This window comes from Protopterus annectens, chromosome 1.part0 (genome assembly GCF_019279795.1).
Source record: "Protopterus annectens isolate FY-2018-M chromosome 1.part0, PAN1.0, whole genome shotgun sequence".
Classification (NCBI taxonomy): Eukaryota; Metazoa; Chordata; order Ceratodontiformes; family Protopteridae; genus Protopterus; species Protopterus annectens.
The window spans coordinates 1,282,769,572-1,282,792,289 of record NC_056725.1 but is presented as its reverse complement, the minus strand read 5'-3'; the positions used below and the strand labels follow the sequence as shown (position 1 = coordinate 1,282,792,289).

Below are 22,718 nucleotides of genomic sequence, written 5' to 3'. Positions count from 1 at the left end.
TGCATCTGCAGTCATAACAAGTGGGTTGTCCTGTCGTCAGGCAGCCCTTCAGTCGGCCGGATTCCAAAGTCCGGGTCCGGCTTCGGCTGATGTCGCACTCCACCCGACGTCATCTCTGTTGGTCTTCGGGTATAAAGGCATCAGCCGACGCCATTTTCCTCAGTCTTTCTTGCCGCGTGGCGCCCGAAGCAGAAGCTGTTCGCAAGTGCCGGTCGGTCGGATCCAGAGATTACTTCTACCGAATACTACTTCGAGACTTCTAAAGCTAAGTACCCCGTTGGGGACTCTTTCTTGCCTCAGCCGATGTCAGAAAAAGTTAACAATTGTTTAAACTGTGGGAAACAAATACCTCATAAAGATTTCCACTCTTACTGTCTGCCTTGTTTAGGCCCAGCCCACGACGTAGCAGCCTGTTCGGCCTGTGCTTCTTTCAACCGACGAACGCTTAGGCGTCGGTCGGAGTTTGCAGAACAGTTTTTCGGTTCTGTTTTTGCGTACATTATGCCGTCGGATCCTCCGACTACCCAATCTAGCAAAACGCAAAGATAAAGACCGACACTCGCGGTCCGCGGTTTCGGCGAAACCATGGTCAAGCAAATCATGAGTGTCTCGGTTTCGGCCGAAACCGAGAAAACTGAACAAAGTACAGCTGAACCTATTCCTACAACTGAGGCCCCTGCTACAACTCTTGAAACGACCTCAGAAAATTTACCCACTACGGTGGTTGACTTATCAGACACCATCCCCTTGGATGTTTCTACCCCAGCACGTGGTGCTGCTAGGCCTCCAGCAGCCATGTCCATTAAGGCCTTCGCCAGGGCTAAAGCAGCCAAGACTACTAAAACAGTGCCTGTTAAACCACCCACATCCAGGCCCTCTTCTAGTTCTCAAATGCTTACTTTGGCAGAAGATTTAATTTCTTTAATTAGAGGATCTCAATCTCACCCAGACAGGGCCTCTCAGCCCCCAGAGAAGAGACCTAGGGCAGAGCCCCCCGAGCCAGTGACCTCTGATGATTCTGCTGATGAATCAGACATAACTGACCAGCCAGAGGCTCCCTTCTCCAATTTTGAAGATTCTGATGCTGAAGAATCCATCCCAGCTGCTTCCCCACCAGAAGAATTCTCCTTTGGGGAAACCTTGCATGCCATGCGAGAACAGTTCCAATGGCAGCAACAGGATTTTTCAGACTCCAGAAAAAGACTTAGGACTTTTCTGCACCTCCCACAGCACAGGCCCTTAGCTATACCCCTGTTCTCTCTGTGGTGGATGATGCTTTCAATGATGTTTGCTCCGCTCCAGATTCTTTACCCCAGCCCCTGCCAAACCGACAGATTTTACAGGGTGCCAGATACTCATCACCACCTTTACAAGGCTCCACTTGCAGACCCAGAAACTATATCCCAGGGCCCCAAGGCAGTAGCCGACCATAGCTAAAACCCTATTCCTTCTGAAAGGGAAGCAAGGTCATTAGACAGATGGGGTAAAAGGTCTACACTTCAGCTACTCTCTCAGCTAGAGCTTTAAACTGTCAGTTTCACATGATACAATACCAAGAGTTTATGCTGGATCAGTTAACTAAAAACTAACCACTGATGAATCTCTTGATAAGAAATATGTATTAGAGATGGTAAATAACATACAACAGGTTAGCAACCATTCCTTAAAATGTGGCTATGATGCACTGGAGGCTTCATTTAGATCAGCCATGACAGGCACAGTGATAAGAAGGCATGCATGGCTAAAGGAACAAGCTTTACCGGATCATGTTAAAGCTAAGTTGCTAGATGCTCCTATGGACAAGACAAGTTTGTTTGGTACATCTACCCAGCAGGTTATGAAGAAAATGGAAGAAAAGGCAAAATCGGTTCAAACTGTTAAAGATTTCTTGCAGGTTCAACCCCCAAGGTTTAGCAGGAACTGGCCTGCAAAAAATTGGTCCTTTCCAGACTCCACAAAATTTCAAAGGGGCAGGAATAGACGTTCCAGAGGCAGAAACCAATCCAGAGGAGGTGCCTACAGAGGAAGACAGTGGCAAGGTAACAACAGAGGCACAGACACAGCCACTGCCACTACATCAACACAACCACAGTGACTTAACCCTAAATCCGCCTACCAGGGAACAAATAGCAGCTCCTCTAGGCGGAAAGTTAACCTTATTTTCAAAGAACTGGCACTACATAACAAAGGACAAGTGGATTTTACAAACCATAGATCAAGGCTACCGGTTTCACTTCCACACTTTTCCAGTCAAAAGAGGAATGCCAAATCTACCTCCAAATCAAAAAACAGAGGCTCTACGCCAGATAATGGAGTTAGCAAACATGAGAGCTGTGGAAAGAGTGCCAACAGCAGAGCAAGGAAAGGGGTTCTACTCCAGACTATTCCTAGTTCCAAGAAAGGAAAAAAGTTGGAGACCAATTCTCGACCTGTCCACCTTAAATACATACATCATTGTCCCAAAATTCAAAATGCTGACCTTACAGCAACTTCTTCCCATGCTGGGCAAGGAGTCTTGGCTGGTAACTCTAGATCTCAAGGAGGCATACCTGCACGTCCCCATTCGATCAATCTGCAGAAGATACCTCAGATTTCTTGCAGGATCAGAGCACTATCAATTCTCAGCATTGCCTTTTGGCTTATCTACTGCCCAGAGTATTCACAAAATGCCTGGCATCAGTAATCGCCCATTGCAGACTTCAGGGAATTCAAATTTACCCATACCTGGACGACTGCCTGCTACAAGGGGACAACAAAAGCAAGCTGACAACAGATTTACAAAGGGTCATTTACTTGCTACAAGCACTGGGATACACAGTCAATTTACAAAAGTCAAGGCTGATACCATCCCAAACAAGGACATTCTTGGGCTGAATTGGACACAGTAAAACAAATGGCATTCCTGACTACAGAAAAACAAAAGAACTCCCTCTATACTTCTTGGCACTAACAAAACTGAACAAGTTAACAGCAAGAAAAGTACTGCAGGCCTTGGGCTTCATGGCATCATGCATAATCTTGGTTCCATTTGCCAGACTACATATGAGAAAACTACAGTGGTACCTAAAGAATTTGTGGTCCCAACACAGACACAGTCTAGAAACAGAAATCCCACTAATTCCATGCTTAAAACAGGAGTTCCTATGGTGGGCTCAGGCACGCCAGTCAAACCCAGGCCTACCCTTTCGCAGATGTCAAGCAAGCCAGACCATCACAACAGACGCCTCAGACCTAGGATGGGGGGCCCACATGCTGGACAAATGCGTGCAAGGATTGTGGACACAGGATCAACTTCAACTGCACATCAACCTAAAAGAAATGCTGGCAGTAAAACTGGCAATCCAAAAGTTCAAACCATTCCTCAAAGAGGGCCAGTTGATGATAAGGACAGACAACACCACAGTCATGTGGTACATCAACAAACAGGGAGGCACTCATTCCTACCCCCTATGCAGAATGACCTTGGAGCTGTGGACCCTGGCACTCAGCTACAACATCCAGTTACAGGCAAGATTTGTACCAGGGAAAGACAATACCCTAGCAGACATATTAAGCAGAACCACTTCGGATGCCCACGAATGGAAGCTTCACCCGGACATCTTCAAGACCATCTCAAAGAAATGGGGAATGCCACAGATAGACCTATTCGCATCACCTCTCAATCACCAGTTCAAAAAATTCTGCACAAGGACATTCCACCCATTAGCATGGAAAGTGGATTCACTCTCTTTCAACTGGAAAGGCCTAACAGCATATGCATTTCCGCCTCTTCCTTTGATACACAAGGTACTACTGAAAATCAAGGAAGAACGTCCAAGGATAATCCTGATAGCTCCAAACTGGCCAAGACAACACTGGTACCCACTACTGAGGAGCATGTCTCGGAACAATATGTGGACAATTCCCCTGATGCCTTTGATGTTAACGCAGAACAACTACAGCATCATACATCCAAACCTAAAAACCTTGCAACTGGCTGCATGGAACATCACATAACAGCAGCTATTCCAGAACTTTCCCAAAGAGTTAAAGACATTATTCTTGAAGCACGCAGACCTTCAACAAGAAGGAACTATGCTGGAAAATGGAAAAGGTTTGTCATCTGGAGTACGGAAAGAGGAAAAGATGTGTCAAACATAGATATGCCTAACATTCTGGAGTATCTGGCGAACTTCTTCATTCAGGCCTGTCCTACTCCTCCATCAAGATACATGCATCAGCTATTTCAGCAGAATACAGCTTTGATGCACCTGTTTTTTCGCACCCTTTGCTCAGGCAATTCCTCAGAGGAATCAAGAATGTAAAACCTCCAAGGAAACCACCATTACCAGCTTGGGATTTAAACTTTGTGCTAGAAAAGTTGACACTAGCACCCTTTGAACCAGCAGCAACAGCAGACCTACAACACCTGTCATGGAAAACTGCTTTCCTACTGGCAATTACTTCAGCAAGGAGGGTTTCAGAGCTACAGGCCTTAATGGCAGTGCAACCCTTCCTAATCTTCCACCAAGATAGAGTGTCCATGAGGACTAATCCTACATTTATGCCTAAGGTGGTATCCAGAGTGTCTTTAAACCAGACAATCCACCTACCTACCTTCTTTCCCAACCCACAAAACAGAGGGAAAGAATACTGCATACCTTGGATGTACATAGACAGCTACGCTACTACTTGGACAGAACTAAAATAGCAGAAAGACTGACCAACTTTTTGTAGCCTATGCAACAGGAAGGGAAGGAAAAGCTATTTCCAAACAGACAATCTCCAAATGGATAGGAAATTGCATACGATTCTGTTACTCCTTCCATGGAAAACCAATCCCACAGAACATAAGACCTCATTCTACAAGGGCAACAGCCACTACCACAGCCTTCTTACGAGGAGTGGCAACCAAAGACATTATTGAGGCGGCTACTTGGACCTCCGTGCATACATTTGCCAAGCATTATAATTTGCCTCTATATTCCAGATCCCGAGCAGGGTTTGCCACTGCTGTACTGCAAGGGATCCTAAACACACCATAATCTACTTTTATCCTCCTCCCTAGTTGGCTATGGTATTCTACCCACTTGTTATGACTGCAGATGCATCCATGAAGGACATAGTACAGTTTTGTACCTACCATAAATGTAGATGTCCGAACTGGATAGCATCTGCAGTCAGGATTACCCTCCCTCCATCCCTCTGTGGTACTCCTAGGGTGTTTACCCTTCTAATAGCTAGCTGTTGGGGGGGAGTCTTTTATGGTGTATTTGTTTGTGTATATGTACATACATGCTTATTGTTGTGTTTACCTCTATCTGTTTGGAAACATTGGCATCTATCCAAATTTTAGCCTGCAAGAGGGCTACTGGCATCTGGGGCAAGAAACACTGAGGAAAATGGCGTCGGCTGATGCCTTTATACCCGAAGACCAACAGAGATGACGTCGGGTGGAGTGCGACATCAGCCGAAGCCGGACCCGGACTTTGGAATCCGGCCGACTGAAGGGCTGCCTGACGACAGGACAACCCACTTGTTATGACTGCAGATGCTATCCAGTTCGGACATCTACATTTATGGTAGGTACAAAACTGTACTTTTTTGGCTGTCTGCATTTTAAATTGTGAACTTCCAGTATATGGCTGTTATTACAGCGCATGTGAAATGGTGAATGATTTCATCAAGTTCTTTTTAGATGCAGAAATATTCCATTTCCTCTTCCAGCTATAAGCTTCTAAGCTCAGCAGTAAACTCTGTCCTTTTATATAATTGTTGCATTTTTTCATGAAGCATCATCTTTGGTTAAGTGGTCTGATGTTTTAGGCAAAGTTGAAGCCATTGGGTGATGGACACAAGCCATATCATACAAGCAGTTATTCCCAAATGCTGCTGCTCTTTTTGTCTGAGCACCATTATTAAATTCGCATATACTGAGAAACAACATGGTACGCATACATTAATAGTAAAGAAAACAAGCTGTTGTAAACCTTTTTTATTTTCATGCATTGTGCGTATATGTTTTCTTTTTTTAACATTATAGCTCACTCCAAGATTGCATAAGTTGCTCAGTTACTGACTTCCCTAAAATTCCACTCATCCACTTCCTCCTAAACATTGTTATGCTTGTGCTGTTCCCACAAATTCAGTTAATTTCTTTGTAGTTTGTGCCTTCCTTTTTTCCTGAAGTTGTTGCTTGCTTTATCTCTTTCTTTACGGCATTCAGTACTTTAGTTATAGTGGGTTTAGATTTTGTTTTCCATTTTCTAAGAATGGCTTGTTTGGCAGACAGTGGTGTTAAACTTAGTAAGGTCTTACCATGTCTTGGCAATTTAGACTCTATGAACCATCTGAAAAGAATACTTTCATTAGTTACAATAATTTGCTCCGCCAACAGAATGCTCTGAATTTTTAAAATCTGCCAACATGTTACATTCCCAAAGAACATGTTCCCAACTTCCCCTCTCCTTCCCATTACATCTCCAACATTTGCTGTCTACATGGAAAAATTCTCCGAAGTCTTTTTGGGATATAAAAATACATTTACAAATATGTTTACTCTACAGTTCTAAACCTTCTAGATTTTGCTCTATACTTGGAAACCCCACACGTCTTCCCGCTGTTCTATTGTGTATTGCCATTCCATTCCCACATAACCCCCCCTATTCCTTTCCCTATGTTCTGTCAATCCCAGAAAGGGAATACAATCTCCATCTCAACATCCAAACTTCTGCTTGACCTCCTCCCACTCTTTTCCCTTTCCCTCTTTAGTTATTCGCTCCTAATACTATGTTTCCTTTGCAAATTTTCATCAATAAATTCCAGACCCCTCTTGCCTATTTACTTTGCTTCTGTTTGCAGTAATCCCTATTGGCAAAGTCTACTTTCTCTATTCCCAAGTAGGCTTAGTTCTTAAAATACTTCCTTCTGCTTTGTAAATATGCTATTTTGTATTATTTGTATTATCCTTAAGGGTCTGCATCCAAAATCCTATCTATCTTTATTATGTGAAACTCTGCTCCCCCCTGCCCCATTTCAGCATAATTTTTCAAATTTGATCTTCTGTTTGTTTTGTGCATATGAGCATTAACTGTGTAGCTGTAAAGTATCCCTTCAAAGCTGGTATTCTTATACCTCCTTGCTCCATGGGGAGAAACAACTCATCCCACTTAACTCTTGCCCGCTTTCCTTCCCAAATAAATTCCTTCAATTCTTTATTAATTATGGTCCACAACTTCTTCTCTGGTTGATAAAAGTATGCCTGGCCTAATAGACCTAATACTAAATGAGCTAGAAACATTTTCACTGCTTGTACCGTACTACCGTTATCCATAGTCAAGAGCTTCCAACTTCTCACTTTGTCATATTATCTTGTGTTTACTCTCTTCCTACATACCCTTAGCTGCCATAATAGAACCCTTTTTGAATTCACACACCTAAATACTTCATCTTACCATGTCCCAGTAAATGTGGATATTGCTGAACCAGTTCATGTTTGGAAACATAATTTACCTGTGTAGCCGTTGTTTTATCTTTGTTTTATATCATGAAAAAAACGTGAAACTGTCTCAAAATATTCAAAAACAGTGATGTATCCTTTTCTAGATTTGTCAAGTACAACATAATAAAATAAGACTGTTTTTTTCTTCATTACCATACCAGTTGTACCTTCGAATTTGGAGTCCCTTATTTTCTTTGACAGTGGATCCAAGTGTAAAGCGAGTAACAAAGGAGAAAGAAGACACCCCTGCGTGTTTCCTCTTTTCAAACGTATTTTTGTCAGGAATCCTCCCACTTTAATTCTTGCCACTAAACTTTCACACATCTTTCTAATTAACTCCATTTTTCTGTCAAGGAATGCAAATGCAAGCATTTCCCTGCTCTTAAAATCCCAGCTGATTATGTCAGCCTTCTCTGCATCAAGACTCGCCAACAATAACAGTGTTGTCTTACACATTTCTTCCCTCTGGATCATCACTGTTCCATTAATGTTGTCAAATGTTTGCCTTCTCTCTACAAAACCACATTGATACATATTGTAAGCTTTTGGCAAAAGTTTATGCGTATACTTGCTAAGGGAATGGCTAAACATTTTATAATCATGTTTCAGAATTAAAATTGGTTTATGTGAAGCTGGCTGTGAAGGATCTTTACTCTCTTTGGGTAGTACAGCCACCACAGCTTTCTTCCAAGATGCTGGCACTGTCCTTCATTTTAAAGTATTGTTAAATCTTTGAGATCTTTATCACTTTCTTCTCTCCTAACTACCAGACTTCCACTGGAACACCATTTGTTTTTGGAGACTTCCCTGTTGATTGATTATATATCAGCATTTTTATTTCATGCCCTCCTATCTTGGCTATTAATTCTTGAGCCTCATCTCCATCTAACCTTGACAGAGTTAAGTCTTCCATAAATATTTTCATCTGTGCATTTTCTTGATTTCCCCATTCCTCTAGTTTATGTATATTTTCATAGAATTTATATAATATAGGTTCTCTGGTTATTTTTCTTGTCATACGCTTCTCAAGTTTGGCACACCCCTATTTTCTATTGCTACATTGCTTTGCTAATAGTTTTTTGTGCTCTGGAGTCATCAGAAATGCTTGCTTAACAGCAACATTTCTAAAATTATGCATATTGTCCATATACTTCCTTATTTTCCCTTTAGTACTCAGCAATTGCTCTTTCTCTTGTTCTGTAAGATTCCCCTTCATCTGCAATAATTTGCTGTCAGTAGTTCCCATCACTTCATTCCCACATCTCTTATTCCAAAATGTGATCCTCCCTTATAACTTTTGAGTCATGTCCACTACGCATTCCTTAAATGCCCCTCTTTTTAACACATAAGTATGGAACTAACAGTGTCTCATTTTTAATTGATTACCTTGCATCATTATTAAAATCTTTGTTGTTGCATCACCTGAAATAGTTGTTGGATGTGTTTTAAAGCTCACAGTAAATATACATCTAACACAGTTACTGCACCTTGAGGAATAACATGTAAATATTGTCTGGGTTCCTGTTAATAAGTTCACATCTTCCATTTCAAATATTATCACATATTTCTTCATAAATCTACCCATTTTGTTATATTTCTTTCCTAGATCCCCCGATACAGCCTCACCATTGTAGATCAGATTCAAGTCCCCACCCATTAATGCTTTTTCCTGCTGAAAGCTAATTACCGTCTCATAATTCCCTCAAGGTTCTTAATAGTTTTAGATGAAATACAAGTACATATCAATGTAATTTTCTCTCCTTGGCTAATAACCCCATATTGCTACAAATCTACCATTATGGTATATCTTTCCTATTTCTGTCACTGTGGGATCCCCCCTTTCAGTTGGTACTATCATCACCCCCTTTTCCTTTGTTCCTGATAATCTGCTAAATATTTATACTGAAATTATTATGTCAAATTCAAATGCTCATTTCTATCCATGTCAGTCTTCTGTAACATTGCTATCTGCACCCTATACTTCAATACTTTTTGTTTCGTGTCCATACCTACAATAACATTTATATTCCGTGATATAGTTAAGACAGTCGTGATAAAAAGCTACTTTCATATTTGCTGTATGACAATTTTTAACTATATGTTTCCAACTTACAACTTACTTGCCATTAATGTTTGATGGGATGATCTTATATGCAGTTGTGACTTCTTCCTCTGTGTTTGAACCCATGTCACATTTTCCCAAACTTTTTGCTTCATTAAAAACAGAATTTTCTTTTTAAAATTCCATTTTTCGTCAAGGTTGTAGCATTTTGTCATTAGCATATTTAAAGGTTTCTAAATTGCCTTTAGCATATTTAAAATGTTTCTAAAGCCTTTTTCATGTTATTGCCCTTATTTGGTCTTATATTAACGATCCTGTTCCTCTATGGGTTTTACAATTTGTATTAGATAAATGTATTTGTCTTCCTTTTCAAACCACCTGCTACAGAAAATTTAAAATATGTATCATGGAAAATGCATTTTCTAGTGGAAGAATCAGATGTGTCAATTCTCCATACTTAATTTTCTACAGGAATAGAGGGTGACTGCAATCTAATTTGACATTTTGCCTAAAGCAGCCACTGAAACAAACCTCAGACTGTTACACTGCTTGTGCTGTTTCCTAGTTCCTCCATAGGTAAATATTTGCTGCATTGTGTGAATGTCCAGATTTTATGTGGACTGAACCAAAAAAACAAGTGTTTTATCTCGTATTCTAGTAAGAAATTGAGGTCTAGCACTTCTAAAATTACTTTACCCAGATGATTGATATATCACCCTGTTTTGTTACATGAAGTACAGGAAACCTGTATCTTTTGTGCCTAAAGGTAGCTCAGCAAGAGCAGTCACTACCCTTTAAGCTTTTTCAAAAATACATTCTTAGATGATAGTTGTACAGCATTTTTAATGGTCTTCACTGAACTTTTTTTGCAAGACACTTTAAGATGGATTTTAAATTTAGATTTTGGACTTCCTTCTTGGCAATGGTATTTTGTTATAGGTATGTTCCCATGAGGAGGACTACCGAGGAAGATAAACCTGGGATTCTGGCTTGGTATTAATTAGTATTGATGACATCATACTAGATGTGGACGTTATGTACTTAATGTAAATTTAGATTCAGATGATATGGTCCATCTTATTTAGTGCACTTATACTGCTTTTGCCTGCTGCATTTTGCTTGCTGCACTGACTGCAACATTAGGTTTGTGTAGGTCCAGCTTCCTTAACATACCCATGCTCCCTTTATCTACCACACTGCAGATATTATCTGGAGTGCTTTTGTTGGTTATGCATTTTGCTTCTGGTCTGCCTTAGCATGCTATAACCAAGGTCTGAAGAGGAAGTGGATATTTAAGTACTGTATCTAACATCAGTAACTCCTGATGAAGGGCCTCATAACTGCAAAACCTGTGTTGGTCCAATAAAAGGTATTGCATCACTTATGTGCTCCAGTGTTTTTATGTTTGTAAAATAAGGTGATGGAGCAATTAGGTATGTTCTCTCTCATATAACACAGGAAGCTCCTGTATTCTTTTCCATGCTTTCTGCTAATTCCCCGTTTCAGACTTCAAGAAAGAAGGGGAAAAAAGTCATTCTTGGCTCCCTTTAGTGACTGAGGATGTTTCTCATGTTGAGGAAAATAGATCTTCACTTCAGGGCCTGGCTGCTCATGTAGGACGTTTTATTTCACAAGGCTTACCAGTGGAGTCTCAGGGTTGTTGAAGCTGCAAAGAATTGATTCATTTGCCAAGCCTAAACGTCCATGTTTGTAAATATTCTCAGTTTTGGTGAAAATCTCTACATACAGCTCCAGTTAGTTAGCCTAGAGGCAGTTCTGAACTACACCATTTGTTATCTGTTTTTCAGTTAATCCAAGGTTAGCGTGTATCTGACAACTATTTTTGTACATTTCAACCTCGTGGAAGGCTGGATTGTAGCCCAGCCTAGGGAAATTAAGCAAATTCCGCAAGGAAGTGCTGCTTGACTCTCTGCTTTGAGAAACATGTTTTGTCTCTACCATGGAACTTGAACTTCATGATAGCCATACTTTCCTGTCCACCATCTAAACCTGCTAGCTTAGGGTCTTTTTGGAAAACTTCATTGCTTTTGGCAGTTGTGCGTATCGCATCTTGAAGCTTCAGGCCCTTGAGTGCAATCAACTGCTATTTACTCTTTATGGTACCTGTCTGAAAGTACCTGCATTTCTGAGAGGGGGGAAGGTTCAGATATTTCCCTGAAGCAGTGTGTATTTTTTTCAGTGAGAGAAAACAAGGAAGGGGAAAGCTGTTCATACTGTGCGGTATGCAGCTGGGGAACTAACTGAGAAAACTGTATCTGTTTAGGAAAACAAACCAGTTGTTTGTCTTTTTCTTCCATGGGAGGAATTGGGATGACCAGGTAGTAACTTTTTACATGGATTGTCAACTGCAATTTTTTTTTTTTTTTTGAGCCATCAGTCAGCTAGCCAGATGTTACGGTCAAAACCCATTTTGCCAGGGAAGTGGTTTCCTCCAATTTTTGTAACCTGTCTCACTGTATTTGAGACATTTATGCTGGTCACTCGGCCCCTCAATCCACACTTTAACCAAAGATCATTACCTTGACTGTTTCTCTGAGAGCCCGACCACTTGCGTGGGTCATTCCTGTGATGCACTCCACCCTTGTGGTACTACTTGAGATTCAACCCAAACAAGAAGCTGTCATGGACCAGCGTTTTGGATATAACAGATACAGTTTTATATCAGTTGACAGAGCTCCCTCCTTAATGGACTGAGAATACCCATCATGCCGTCCCTTTCCAAACAAGAGCTTCTTTGTCAACAGCACTTGTGAGATTTATATGCAAGTCAGGGGAGTATCTATATTCTTATATTATTTGTTTTTTATCTGGTGCTAAGTCTTCATTATTACTCAGTTTACTTAAGTCTTCATTATTACTCAGTTTACATAAGAAGCTTACTAGGGGTTAGAAGACAAACATTTGAACTCTAGAGTGAGAGTGTTTACTACTGCAGTGCATTATGTCATGACATGCAGTGGCTGAATGTAGAATTTTGCTGAAAAGAAATGCTGAACTTTATTGGTGTATTATTATGCAACAGATCCGCTAAGGGAAGCATGTATCTATATTTTGTCTACTGCCATCTATATTCTGTTGTAGCAGTAAAGGAGCCAAGTAATAAAGTTGATAGAAGAACCCCCTTTATCCAGTGTTTTTTGTCTACTGGTTTTAAAAGATTTTGTGACAAATTCCTAAAAGGCTAATAATTTTCTAAGATAACCTGAAAAGATCAGATTAGGGTTGGTCCAAAAACTAAAAGTGTTTCAAGTTTTGTACTGAGCTCAGACATCCCCCTGTGGAGAAGGCACTACCCAGCACTCAGGTGTAGGGGATAGCCATGTATTCTACTGGAGAGAATGACTTCAGTTGCTTTAGCCATTTGTTTGTTTCTTCCAAAGAGCATGATCTTGGTTCCTTTTTAATTTAAGGTTAGCCTTAGGTTGCTTCACTAGGTGTGAATTTTGCCAAGGTTATTTGAGATTTACTACGATGGGAGAGGACATGTACTTGCCAAATGACTGAGATACCAATCAGTGAAGTTTCAAATGTATTTGTGAAAACAATAAGAAGTGGGACAAAGAGTGACCTTGTGAAATGCCAGTACCTACTTTTTTGTTGGTGTTAAAAGGAAGGTTTTTTTTTTTAATGTGGAAGGATTGATTGGTCATATAGACTACGTCTTTAACTTTGCTGTTGGAGTGGTGATAAGGCCATAGAATAATATCTTTGTGAATAACTTGGGTTGCTGGATGGTGTCAGACTGTTACCTTTAGTTTAACTTAATCCTTATTTGATATGGTGGTGTTTGTAAGTGAGAAACTAGCATTTAGAGTGCTTAAGCACTCCTAAAACCTTGCAGATTTGTGCTGTAGCTATAAAGTACTCGAACTACAGCAACGTAGGCAGTACAGTCTTTCATTCAGTTGCAGGTGTTTGTAAAGGGCTGTTGCAACAAAATGCTTAAGCAGTATTTGTTCATATTTGGGAGACCCATGCTGCTGTCCTTTGTCCTGCCACTCTGCCTTTCCCCAGTTTTACTTTCTGTTGAGAGTACTGCCCTGTTAGAGATTCTTAACCCATTCTGTGACAGACTTGTGATACAAGCATTTAGAGTCAGCAGCTTTAGTGGCTTAAGGAGTTATTTGTTTTACAAGCCTTAAGGGACTGGTATTCACTAGCTTCTGTAATGCAGACTTGAGAGAGCGCCTCACCTGACTAGATGCAGCCTGCCTTGTCTTTACTTAGCGCTTGCAAAGGATATATAAATGGCCCCACTTCATGCAGAGCCTACTTTTCCTCCATATGGAGAACAGTTCATAAAATGCTGTCTTCTAATATTTCTAGCTGACTAGAAGAACGTAAGCCAGTTCTAGTCCCTTACAGAGTACTCTGCCTTAAAAGCTTGGTTTGTACAGTCTAACGTAATGCTAAATCCCCTTAAACAAATTACAATTATTTACTTCCTAGTCTAACCATAACTCCAGGCTGACTTTCACTATTCACTCCTTTAATGATACTATCACTGAAATAATTTCCTGCACAAAATTACTAGGTGTCATCACTGATGAAAGCTTAAAATGTGACTTGCATGTCCACCAACTTGTCAGGAAGATCCATTAAAAACTTGACCTACTATACAAAGCTAAAATCAGTTTTGTTGCAAACATACAGCAACAGCCTCATTGCTCACCCTCAGATATGCCACTCCTGTCTTCAGACATGCAGTCGGTACAGCTTTCAGACTTGTAATAAAGTTACTAAACTTGACACCAACTTGTCCAGTCAGTGTAATCACTGCACTGCTTTCAGACAACTAAATTGGTTAGTGTTACGATTCCTTGACTTCTTAAACTTTTTTCAGCTAAATACAGCTCATAAAATCTTCCTCTTCCCTGACAGATGCCCATCAGTAAAATCTGTCCTCTGATAAAATTCTCTCACTTATATTGACTCGTTCATCACTGTGCGACTAAAGTCTGGAACGCTCTACCAACATCACTTTGTGTGTTTAATAACCTTATTCTCTTCAAGTCTACATTAAAATCGTTTTGTGGATACCAGGAGCTGCCATTACTCCTATGAACCTGAATCTTGTATTCTAGATGCCATACCTCTCATTATATCTTATGTGAGTACTTTTTGTACTCCATTCTGATGCAAAAGCTGTCATGTTAGTCATTTAATTTATTAACGTCATCTTATCTTTTCTTTTTTTTTCTCCTATGTTTGCTTTTTAACTTACTTCTCATATTCCTTATACCTATGACACTTCTTTCATATGTCCTAGATTAACATTTCTTGCCCCTGTACATGTTTAATAATGTACAATACATCATGACAGGCAACCTCATTTGTGTCACACACACACAAACTTGTAAATGTCACACTAATTCTTCCCAACTTGTATACAATAATCTTTCTTGAGCTAACAGTTCTATTGTTTTCAGTACTAAATGAATGTTTTTTAAACTGTACAGTGATGGAACTTTTCTCCCCAGGACTGCTGAAAAGGGGATACACTGCCCTTTCAGACTTTTCCCAGTAAGTAAACAGACAGTTGATTCAATCAGTCTAAACAGTTTCATTGCTTCACACAGATGACTTGCTGCTTTGCTTGAAGGCTGCTGTGCCATTGGCATTTACTGTTCAGACATGTGTATCCCCTTGATATAGCAGTAAAGGACAGTTTTGATTAGATTTGTGACATGTTCTTCAGATCCTTTTGTATTTTGAACATGGAATGCCTTTATGCTGGCAGAACCTGGGCCTCTAAACACTATGTCTGTTTTATTTATGTTGTCTTCTCTAGGGCTTTTTTCACAGGCTGTTTTTCTGCCTTGTAATTTTCTGAAGCTAGTTTGAGACCATTTGTTATAAGTGACAGATGCTACAAGAAGAAGGGAAATGCAGAAAAAAAGTATGATGTGCCATTTGGGGGACAAAAAGTAAATCAAACATCTCTTCTTGTAAGGAGAAAATGGAAAAATATGTGACAGAAAGCTTCAAATGCACACAGTTGTGCACATAAGTGTCTGCTGTAGGTGTGTGTGTACATGCACACTTTTATATCTATCTATATAATATATACACACACAACTAAAGCTATATTATATGCTTATAATGCACATTATGTGTGCATTCTTGGGCATATGTATTAATATAATTGTGTGGGTATGTGTGCGTCACACACGTTCGTATATTTATATGTGGATATGTTTGCTTATCACACACACACATATATATATATATATTTATATGTATGTGTGTGTGTGTGTGTGTGTATATATATATATATATATATATATATATATATATAAGTATGTATATAAAATGTGTGTGCATATATAGTATATGTATAAATATACAATTTCTTTTTGACTTGGTTTGTCAATATTTTCCAAATGTAAAAAAAAAATGGAAGAGCAGAAAATGATTTAAGAGTGATGACAGATGACAAATTTCATTGCAAATAAAATAAAATGGTAATATGAAAGAGATATAGGCCAGATATATTTTGTAAACCCATTTTAGCAGGTCTTTTATGATTTTTAGAATGGAGCATACCAGAGTGGGACTCCTGATACTTTTTTCTTTATAGAGAAGCAAAAAATAAGTGGTAATGGTAAGCTGTGCTTCCAAAAAACAACCAAATATCATTTAAAAAAACAAAGGAAGCAACAGGCCAAGGCTGTAGAGAAATAAAAGCAATTTGTTCCACACAAGACAAAGGTGAGCGCTTTCGTGGACTAAGCCACTTCATCAGACGAGTGGCTTAGTCCACGAAAACACTCACCTTTGTCTTGTGTGGAACAAATTGCTTTTATTTCTCTACAGCCGTGGCCTGTTGCTTCCTTTGGGTTTTTTATATGACTTTTTTCTTTATATACAGATGCCCTTGAACTTGTTAATGAAGTTTATACCTTCTCTCTTTTAATTCAGAAGTTGTGCAGCCATGGGCATCAGTGATCTTTATTTCCCTTTTCTTCAAAGAACAGGTCTTGGAGATTAGAACAAATAAGTAGATGGTAGAGGTGGTGCACATGCCTCTCAACTGTCCCTGATTTTTACTGATATTTTAGTTCTGTCCCTCTTAATCTCGCTTAGAACTGGTGATGTTTGAAGAAAAGGTAGTGAATTAGACTTAATAAATGTTGACAATAATTAGTGTTATAGAGTTCTTTTACTTCAAATAATGCATATTAATAAACAATCTTTTATTTTGTCAGTGTCTCAAGTTAATAATTAATAGTTTAAAAAGTATCCTTGCTTGTTTTTGGATTTGTCCTTGATTCTGTTGAGATTTATCCAGATTCATTTGAGAACTGTGGCGGTTCCTGCCCGTGTGCAAAAAAAAAAAAAAGGCTGTTTTGTTTTTAAATACCATTCTTGTTTTCTGAAAGGTTTACTTCTTTATTTATTTTTAGGTAAGATCTAAATTGCTGTGGTAAGGGTCAGTTAAAAAAATAGACTAGTCTTGGAAAAAGTATGCTCTTTAAAATAGGTAACATTATCTTGTACTGCTTTTTTCTTTGTCATTACTTCTTTACAAGTATGCCTCTCTCTTTTTGCTTGTTTAAGAGGATGACAGTTGTTGAAACAGAATAAACAACAGATATTAGGCCTGTTTCTCTTCCTGCATGTGGGAAATGGATTGGAGGAAATGTCGAGCAGCATTTCTGTTTACGCAGAGATAATGTGTGCATTGACAGGTCTTGGAAGGAGACCTTACTGCTGTAGCATCCTATTCTATAAAAGCTTGATTTGGGGTTCTTTGTTGACCATTTTGAGTTCTCTTGTGTGATACTTGTTGCTAGAGCCCTTTATCTTGGAGATCTATTATGGCGAGTTTGTTCAAAGCTGTTAGTAGGTTAGTGCTGGCTGTTTGTAGCACCATTACGTAGTAAGAAGTCAGTGCAGTTAAGGCACACAGGCATTTGAGAGTGATTTATGCTGTATTGTGTGATTGATTTACAAAATTAAGAGAACAAGCTGTCAGGGAAGAAAACTGCTTCTAGAAGTCATAAGTGTGCAGATTTGTCTCCTGCAGGGTATATTTTTACTACCCTTATATTCTATTTCAAATGGTTTATCAGTCCAGGAGTAGCGTAGCAAGGGTGGGGTAAAGAGGACAGTCATCCCAGGTACAAAGTGTTAGGGGTGCTCTTGAGAGTTCCTCACTCTTTTCTGTACCAAAACGCAGTACAGAAAGTTACTTTTGCTTCTGCTACTGTGTAAAAGATGTCCTTTTTTTTGGCTCTTCGCTGAAGAGATGAGAGGTGTGTGGATTGCCTGTAGGAAGCCGACTGATAAAAAATGTAAGCAAAAGTCCTTTTTATTGTTTCATTTGCTCTTCACTGAAGATCTGAGAGGGGCTTAGAGTGGCAGTAGGAAATCAGTTGGTACAGTCTACAGTATTTTTTGCTCTTCACTAGAACAGCTGAGGGGAGGGGTGTTCTTTTTGGAACAGGCACCAGACGCTAGATGAGCCATTTACAGTTCTGCATCACAGTAACTGCCACTTCCTTTGCTCAAGATGAATAGTCCCCTTTGCTCAAGATGAATAGTCCCCATTTGTCAGCCAGCACAAGTCTTACTGCTGTTGGTTTGTTTCCACTGACGTTCATTCAAATACAACAAACAACCGACAGACTTCCTGGTCCCCCAGAAGATAAATGTGTAGGTCTCCCCATCCCTGTTTTCACTGCTTATATCCCATTTACTTTCTGTGAGTATACATGTGAAATCTGCATATATTTTGTTTTATTTTATTTATCCTTTGTTGACTGGGTTAGTTCCACTAGGCTAGTAGCCTGTTTTCAGAGCATACCTAGCTTAGTATTTATACTGACTAGGGTAAATTTGGCATGGAAGCTTCCCCTACTCTTTTCAGTAAGTGCTGTGGGATCTTTTACATATACCTGCACTGCTATGAATTTGGCCAGATGGGACCTCAGTTTAATGTCTCATCTGAAGTCATGCTGAGTGCCTGAAGACCTTTCTATGTTGTTAGCATTGTGGAAGGAGTATGTTGGGAATAACTGAAACATTATACTAGGTCTTCTGCTGTGGCATCTGTCAGACTTTATGGTGTGCATATGCTGTCTGTAGAATTATAGGAGTTCTGTTTTAAGTATTGCATCTGCTGTCAGCTTGTATCATGTGTCTACTTCAATGGACATAAAAAGTAGGACTCTCTAATGATTTTCAAAACTGTCAGAAATATGTTTTCCTATTAGCTTATACATGCAGGTCATACTGTCTATTAATATATAAATTAACCCATTAGTCGACTTGTTTTTATAATTATGGTGGAATTTTACATTGTTTCTGCTTTCCAAGTGTAAGCCATTTTGGTGGACGTATTAGGACTAGTAGTAATTAGAAAATGGACTGCTGTATAAAAGGCTTAATTTAAAGTTCTTCCCATTTTTGGATGATTATTTTTGTTTATTTTTATTTTTTCTAGTCTTCACGGATCTGTGTTGCATTGACTAAAAATGTTTCATTTTTATTATTTTTTAAATAGATGCGGCATTCAAAATTATAATCCTAATTCACAGAGATTGGTCATTGTTTTACAGTTGGTTTTAGGTAATCCAGTACACTTACATAAAAAGAAAAAAATATATCATTTAAAAAATGTCACACGTGTGTGTGTACAAAGTTAGACCAATGAAAAGGCAGATTGGCTAGAAACTTGACTAATTAAGAAGGGTTCATGATTAACTTGTTTTTTTTTTATTATTTTCTTGTAGATACAAAAACTACGCAGTGGGAGGATCCAAGGTTACAGAATCCAGCTATTACTGGTCCCGTAAGTGCTGTGTTTCATGCACAGCTTTGTCTTTCTTGCATAGAGCAATTGTCTCAGTTTTGTTTTGGAATTTTGATAAACCTCTGCTTTTTGTATTATTAGTGCTGGTCATGTGGGGGTCTATATCACTTTGTGACCAAGGTACACTACTTCTCGAGTTCTCAGTTGTCATCCTTCTAAATCCCCCCCCCCTTGCCCATTGTCATGTGATATCCTACACTAGCTTCTTTTGGGCAGGCTCATTTGTAACATTTTTTGCGTTCTGGTGGTAGCAGGCTCAAGGACCTAACAGCTTCCTTTCACCACCAGCATTGTGGCTAATACTACTGTTGCACTTCTTGTAATTTGTCATGTTGATGTTATTTGCGGTAGATACTGCTGATGACAGTTCTAAGTTATATCTGTGTTTCTTTTGAAGGTTTGGACTGAATCTGAATAGTTCACCTCTGCTTGCTGATGGAAAATGTTTGCATTGTGATTGAGAAGAGTACATAAAGTGTAATGTTGTAGATGAGTAAACCTCACTGTAGAAATTGACTACTTTTACCCCAGTGGGGTTGCCCACAGCGGATTTATTGGTTATTAATCCTGTAGAGTGATCACTTTACCTTTTCATTTTCAGTACAGTCCAACAGCATAAAAAGCAAATATATAAAAACAATATATTACATACAGACTAATAGAAGCAGTGTTACAATATTGTAGAACAAGAGATGCAATATTGTGTACAAACAGGCATGGGCATTGATCCAGTATCATTTAATAACAGAATCAGTATTACTTGCAGACAAGACCATCGCAGCAGTATTGTATGTCACGGATATAGTGCTGCTCACAGGAAGATGTTAGCAGATGTAATATGATTATAAACAGATGCAGACAACAGAACACATCACTACAAGGGAGCACATCCAGCATGTGTATGTGTGCATATATATATATATATATATATATATATATATATATATATATATTTACTTTATAGCCTCGAAATACTGAAATGTCGAAATTCAGTATTTCAAAGCTCTAAAGTCGAAACTTTAAAACCACAAAAATTCAGAACCGCGAAATTCAAAATCTCACACACCGAAGATTTTGAATTTCACGCTTCTACTCCAAACACACACACCTCCCTCCCCACACACAAACACAAGCTCTCTACTACATAAAAGCAGGGGGGCAAGCCCCGCTGCACACCCCCTACTTAAATATTCTCACTCCTAGGTCGCACTACAAACAAACACACACAAAACACCACCACACAAGCTACATTCTCCTCGCACACATACATCACAGCAACAAAACACACTGACACACACCACAGCCCCTACCCAAAACCCTTAACACACACACAGACTTACCTGAATCCATAACCACAGTGAAACCTCAGAAGCATGAAATTTGAGGTTTTGAATTTCATGCTTCTGAGCTTTTGCTCTTCTCAGTATTCCACTTTATGTGCTCGAAATACTGAATTTCGATATTTCAGTATTTCGAGCTTCTAAAGTGAATCTATCTATATATATATATATATATATATATATATATATATATATATATATATATATATATACACACACACACACACACACACAATTTCATATATATATATATATATATATATATATATATGTGTGTGTGTGTGTGTGTGTGTGTATATATATATATATATATATATATATATATATATATATATATATATATATATATATATGTTTTTCTATTCATATGTTGCAGTATTCATAACGTGAGGGAGTCTGCCGCAGGCTGCCCCAAATGTCCTGCTAGTATACAAAGGTCTAAAGCTACTGTTACGTATGTGTGACGTTGCACATAGGATCCCATCCAACACTGGTCATAAAGTGACATTGAGTATATAACAGAAGTCATCACGTATCATCCCCAGAACTTTTCTGCCACCAGTCTGAGCGTCTTTTCTGGTGGTTTGCTCGTCAGCAAAGTTGCGGATTCCAACTCAGATAAGTGCCCTGTTGGGGTATTTTTTTAAGTTTTTTGTGCTACTGTTGTTTGCTGAGGTTACATGTCATCTAGGAAGGGCAAGTGACAGTGTGGAAGGCAAATTCCACATAAGGATACCCATGATCTGTGTCTTTTTTGCATAGGCCCTAATCACGACCATACCTCTTGTGCTATTTGCGAGGCCTTTGTCTCAAAGACCCTGCATAGTCGTCTCTCTTCTCTGAATTTATACCTAGGGAACCAACGCCTCAAGCGTTTAGCTTGCGACATTATGGAAAGTGAGTTGGGATCTTCAGGGAGCCTGTTCTTAAGAAGATCAAGAAGTCTAGGCCTGAGGTTTCTGCTGCTCCTCCAATTCAAGACATTTCTGCATTGGCCGATGTTGGCCTGGAGACTGTTCAGAGGTAGCTGGTGATTCTTCTGTGGGTACCGCTGTGGAGGCCGCAAAGGATCCTGCTAGCACGTCCTTGGGGGATATGCAGACATCCACTTCGGACGTAGGGACACAGACTCATTGTCTCTGAAGGCCCTGGAGGCATTATCCAAATCCTGGTTCGTGAGGAGGTCCCAAGCATTATAGAATGTAGGCCGTCAGGTCCTTTGTCCTTTCACTGTATGGAGGCTCCACTTAAAAAGAAGCAGAAAACTAAGCATTCTTCTTCTCCTCCTCAGGCACAGTCCATTGATTGGCAAGTCTTTTCACAAGGACTGTTTAACGCCTTCATGGCCTTTAGGCAATCCACAAGAGTTTCTCTTTCTTCTTCTTTCCTTTTTCCATTTTTTCCTCAAAAAAGGATCAGAATTGAGGATTCCTCTGAGGATGAGTCTTCTGGAGATGAGTCTCTGGCAAACTCTGCCCAGATGTTTTCTCCACTGGGATATGCTTCCCCATAGGAGGAAACAAATGGAACTGATTCTCCAGGGGAAGATATTACCTTTGGAGAGACCATAGTGAAAAATTAGAGATTTTCTCCAGTTTGACTGCTCTCAGTTTTCACACATTCAAATAAGATATTTTGACTTTTTACAGATGGATTCCCCAGTGCCATCTGCAGTACCTCCTGTGCTTCCAGCTTTCTTGGATGCTTTCTCCTCTGTTTCCAAGTGTCCAGACTCACAGCTTCCTACCTCTAAATGGCCAGACAGGTTCTACATAGTGCCAGAGGTTTGTAAGTTTTTGTTTAAGTGCCCTTCTGCAGATCCAGCAACCATATCAGTGGCTGCAGATAAGCCCGCTATACTTTTGCCATCTACCTCCCTTCTCCCCTCAGACAAGGAGAGCAAAGTCATGGAAAGGTGGGGAAAACAAAGTATATACTTTGGCCACTCTGGCCTTCAGAGCCATAAACTACCAGACCCATATGGCCAAATCTTCCTTA

The 22,718-nt window shown here is 39.5% G+C and overlaps 1 protein-coding gene across 6 annotated transcripts in view; it reads left to right on the top strand.

The window, feature by feature from the left end:
- NEDD4L (NEDD4 like E3 ubiquitin protein ligase) overlaps positions 1–22,718 on the top strand; it is a 3,335,946-nt gene that overhangs the window by 2,868,268 nt on the left and 444,960 nt on the right. For all 6 annotated transcript variants that reach the window (XM_044066167.1, XM_044066169.1, XM_044066164.1 and 3 more), the window contains one exon: positions 19,301–19,359. In XM_044066167.1, coding sequence (XP_043922102.1) covers positions 19,301–19,359 — 59 coding nt within the window. The remainder of the gene's footprint in view (positions 1–19,300; positions 19,360–22,718) is intronic.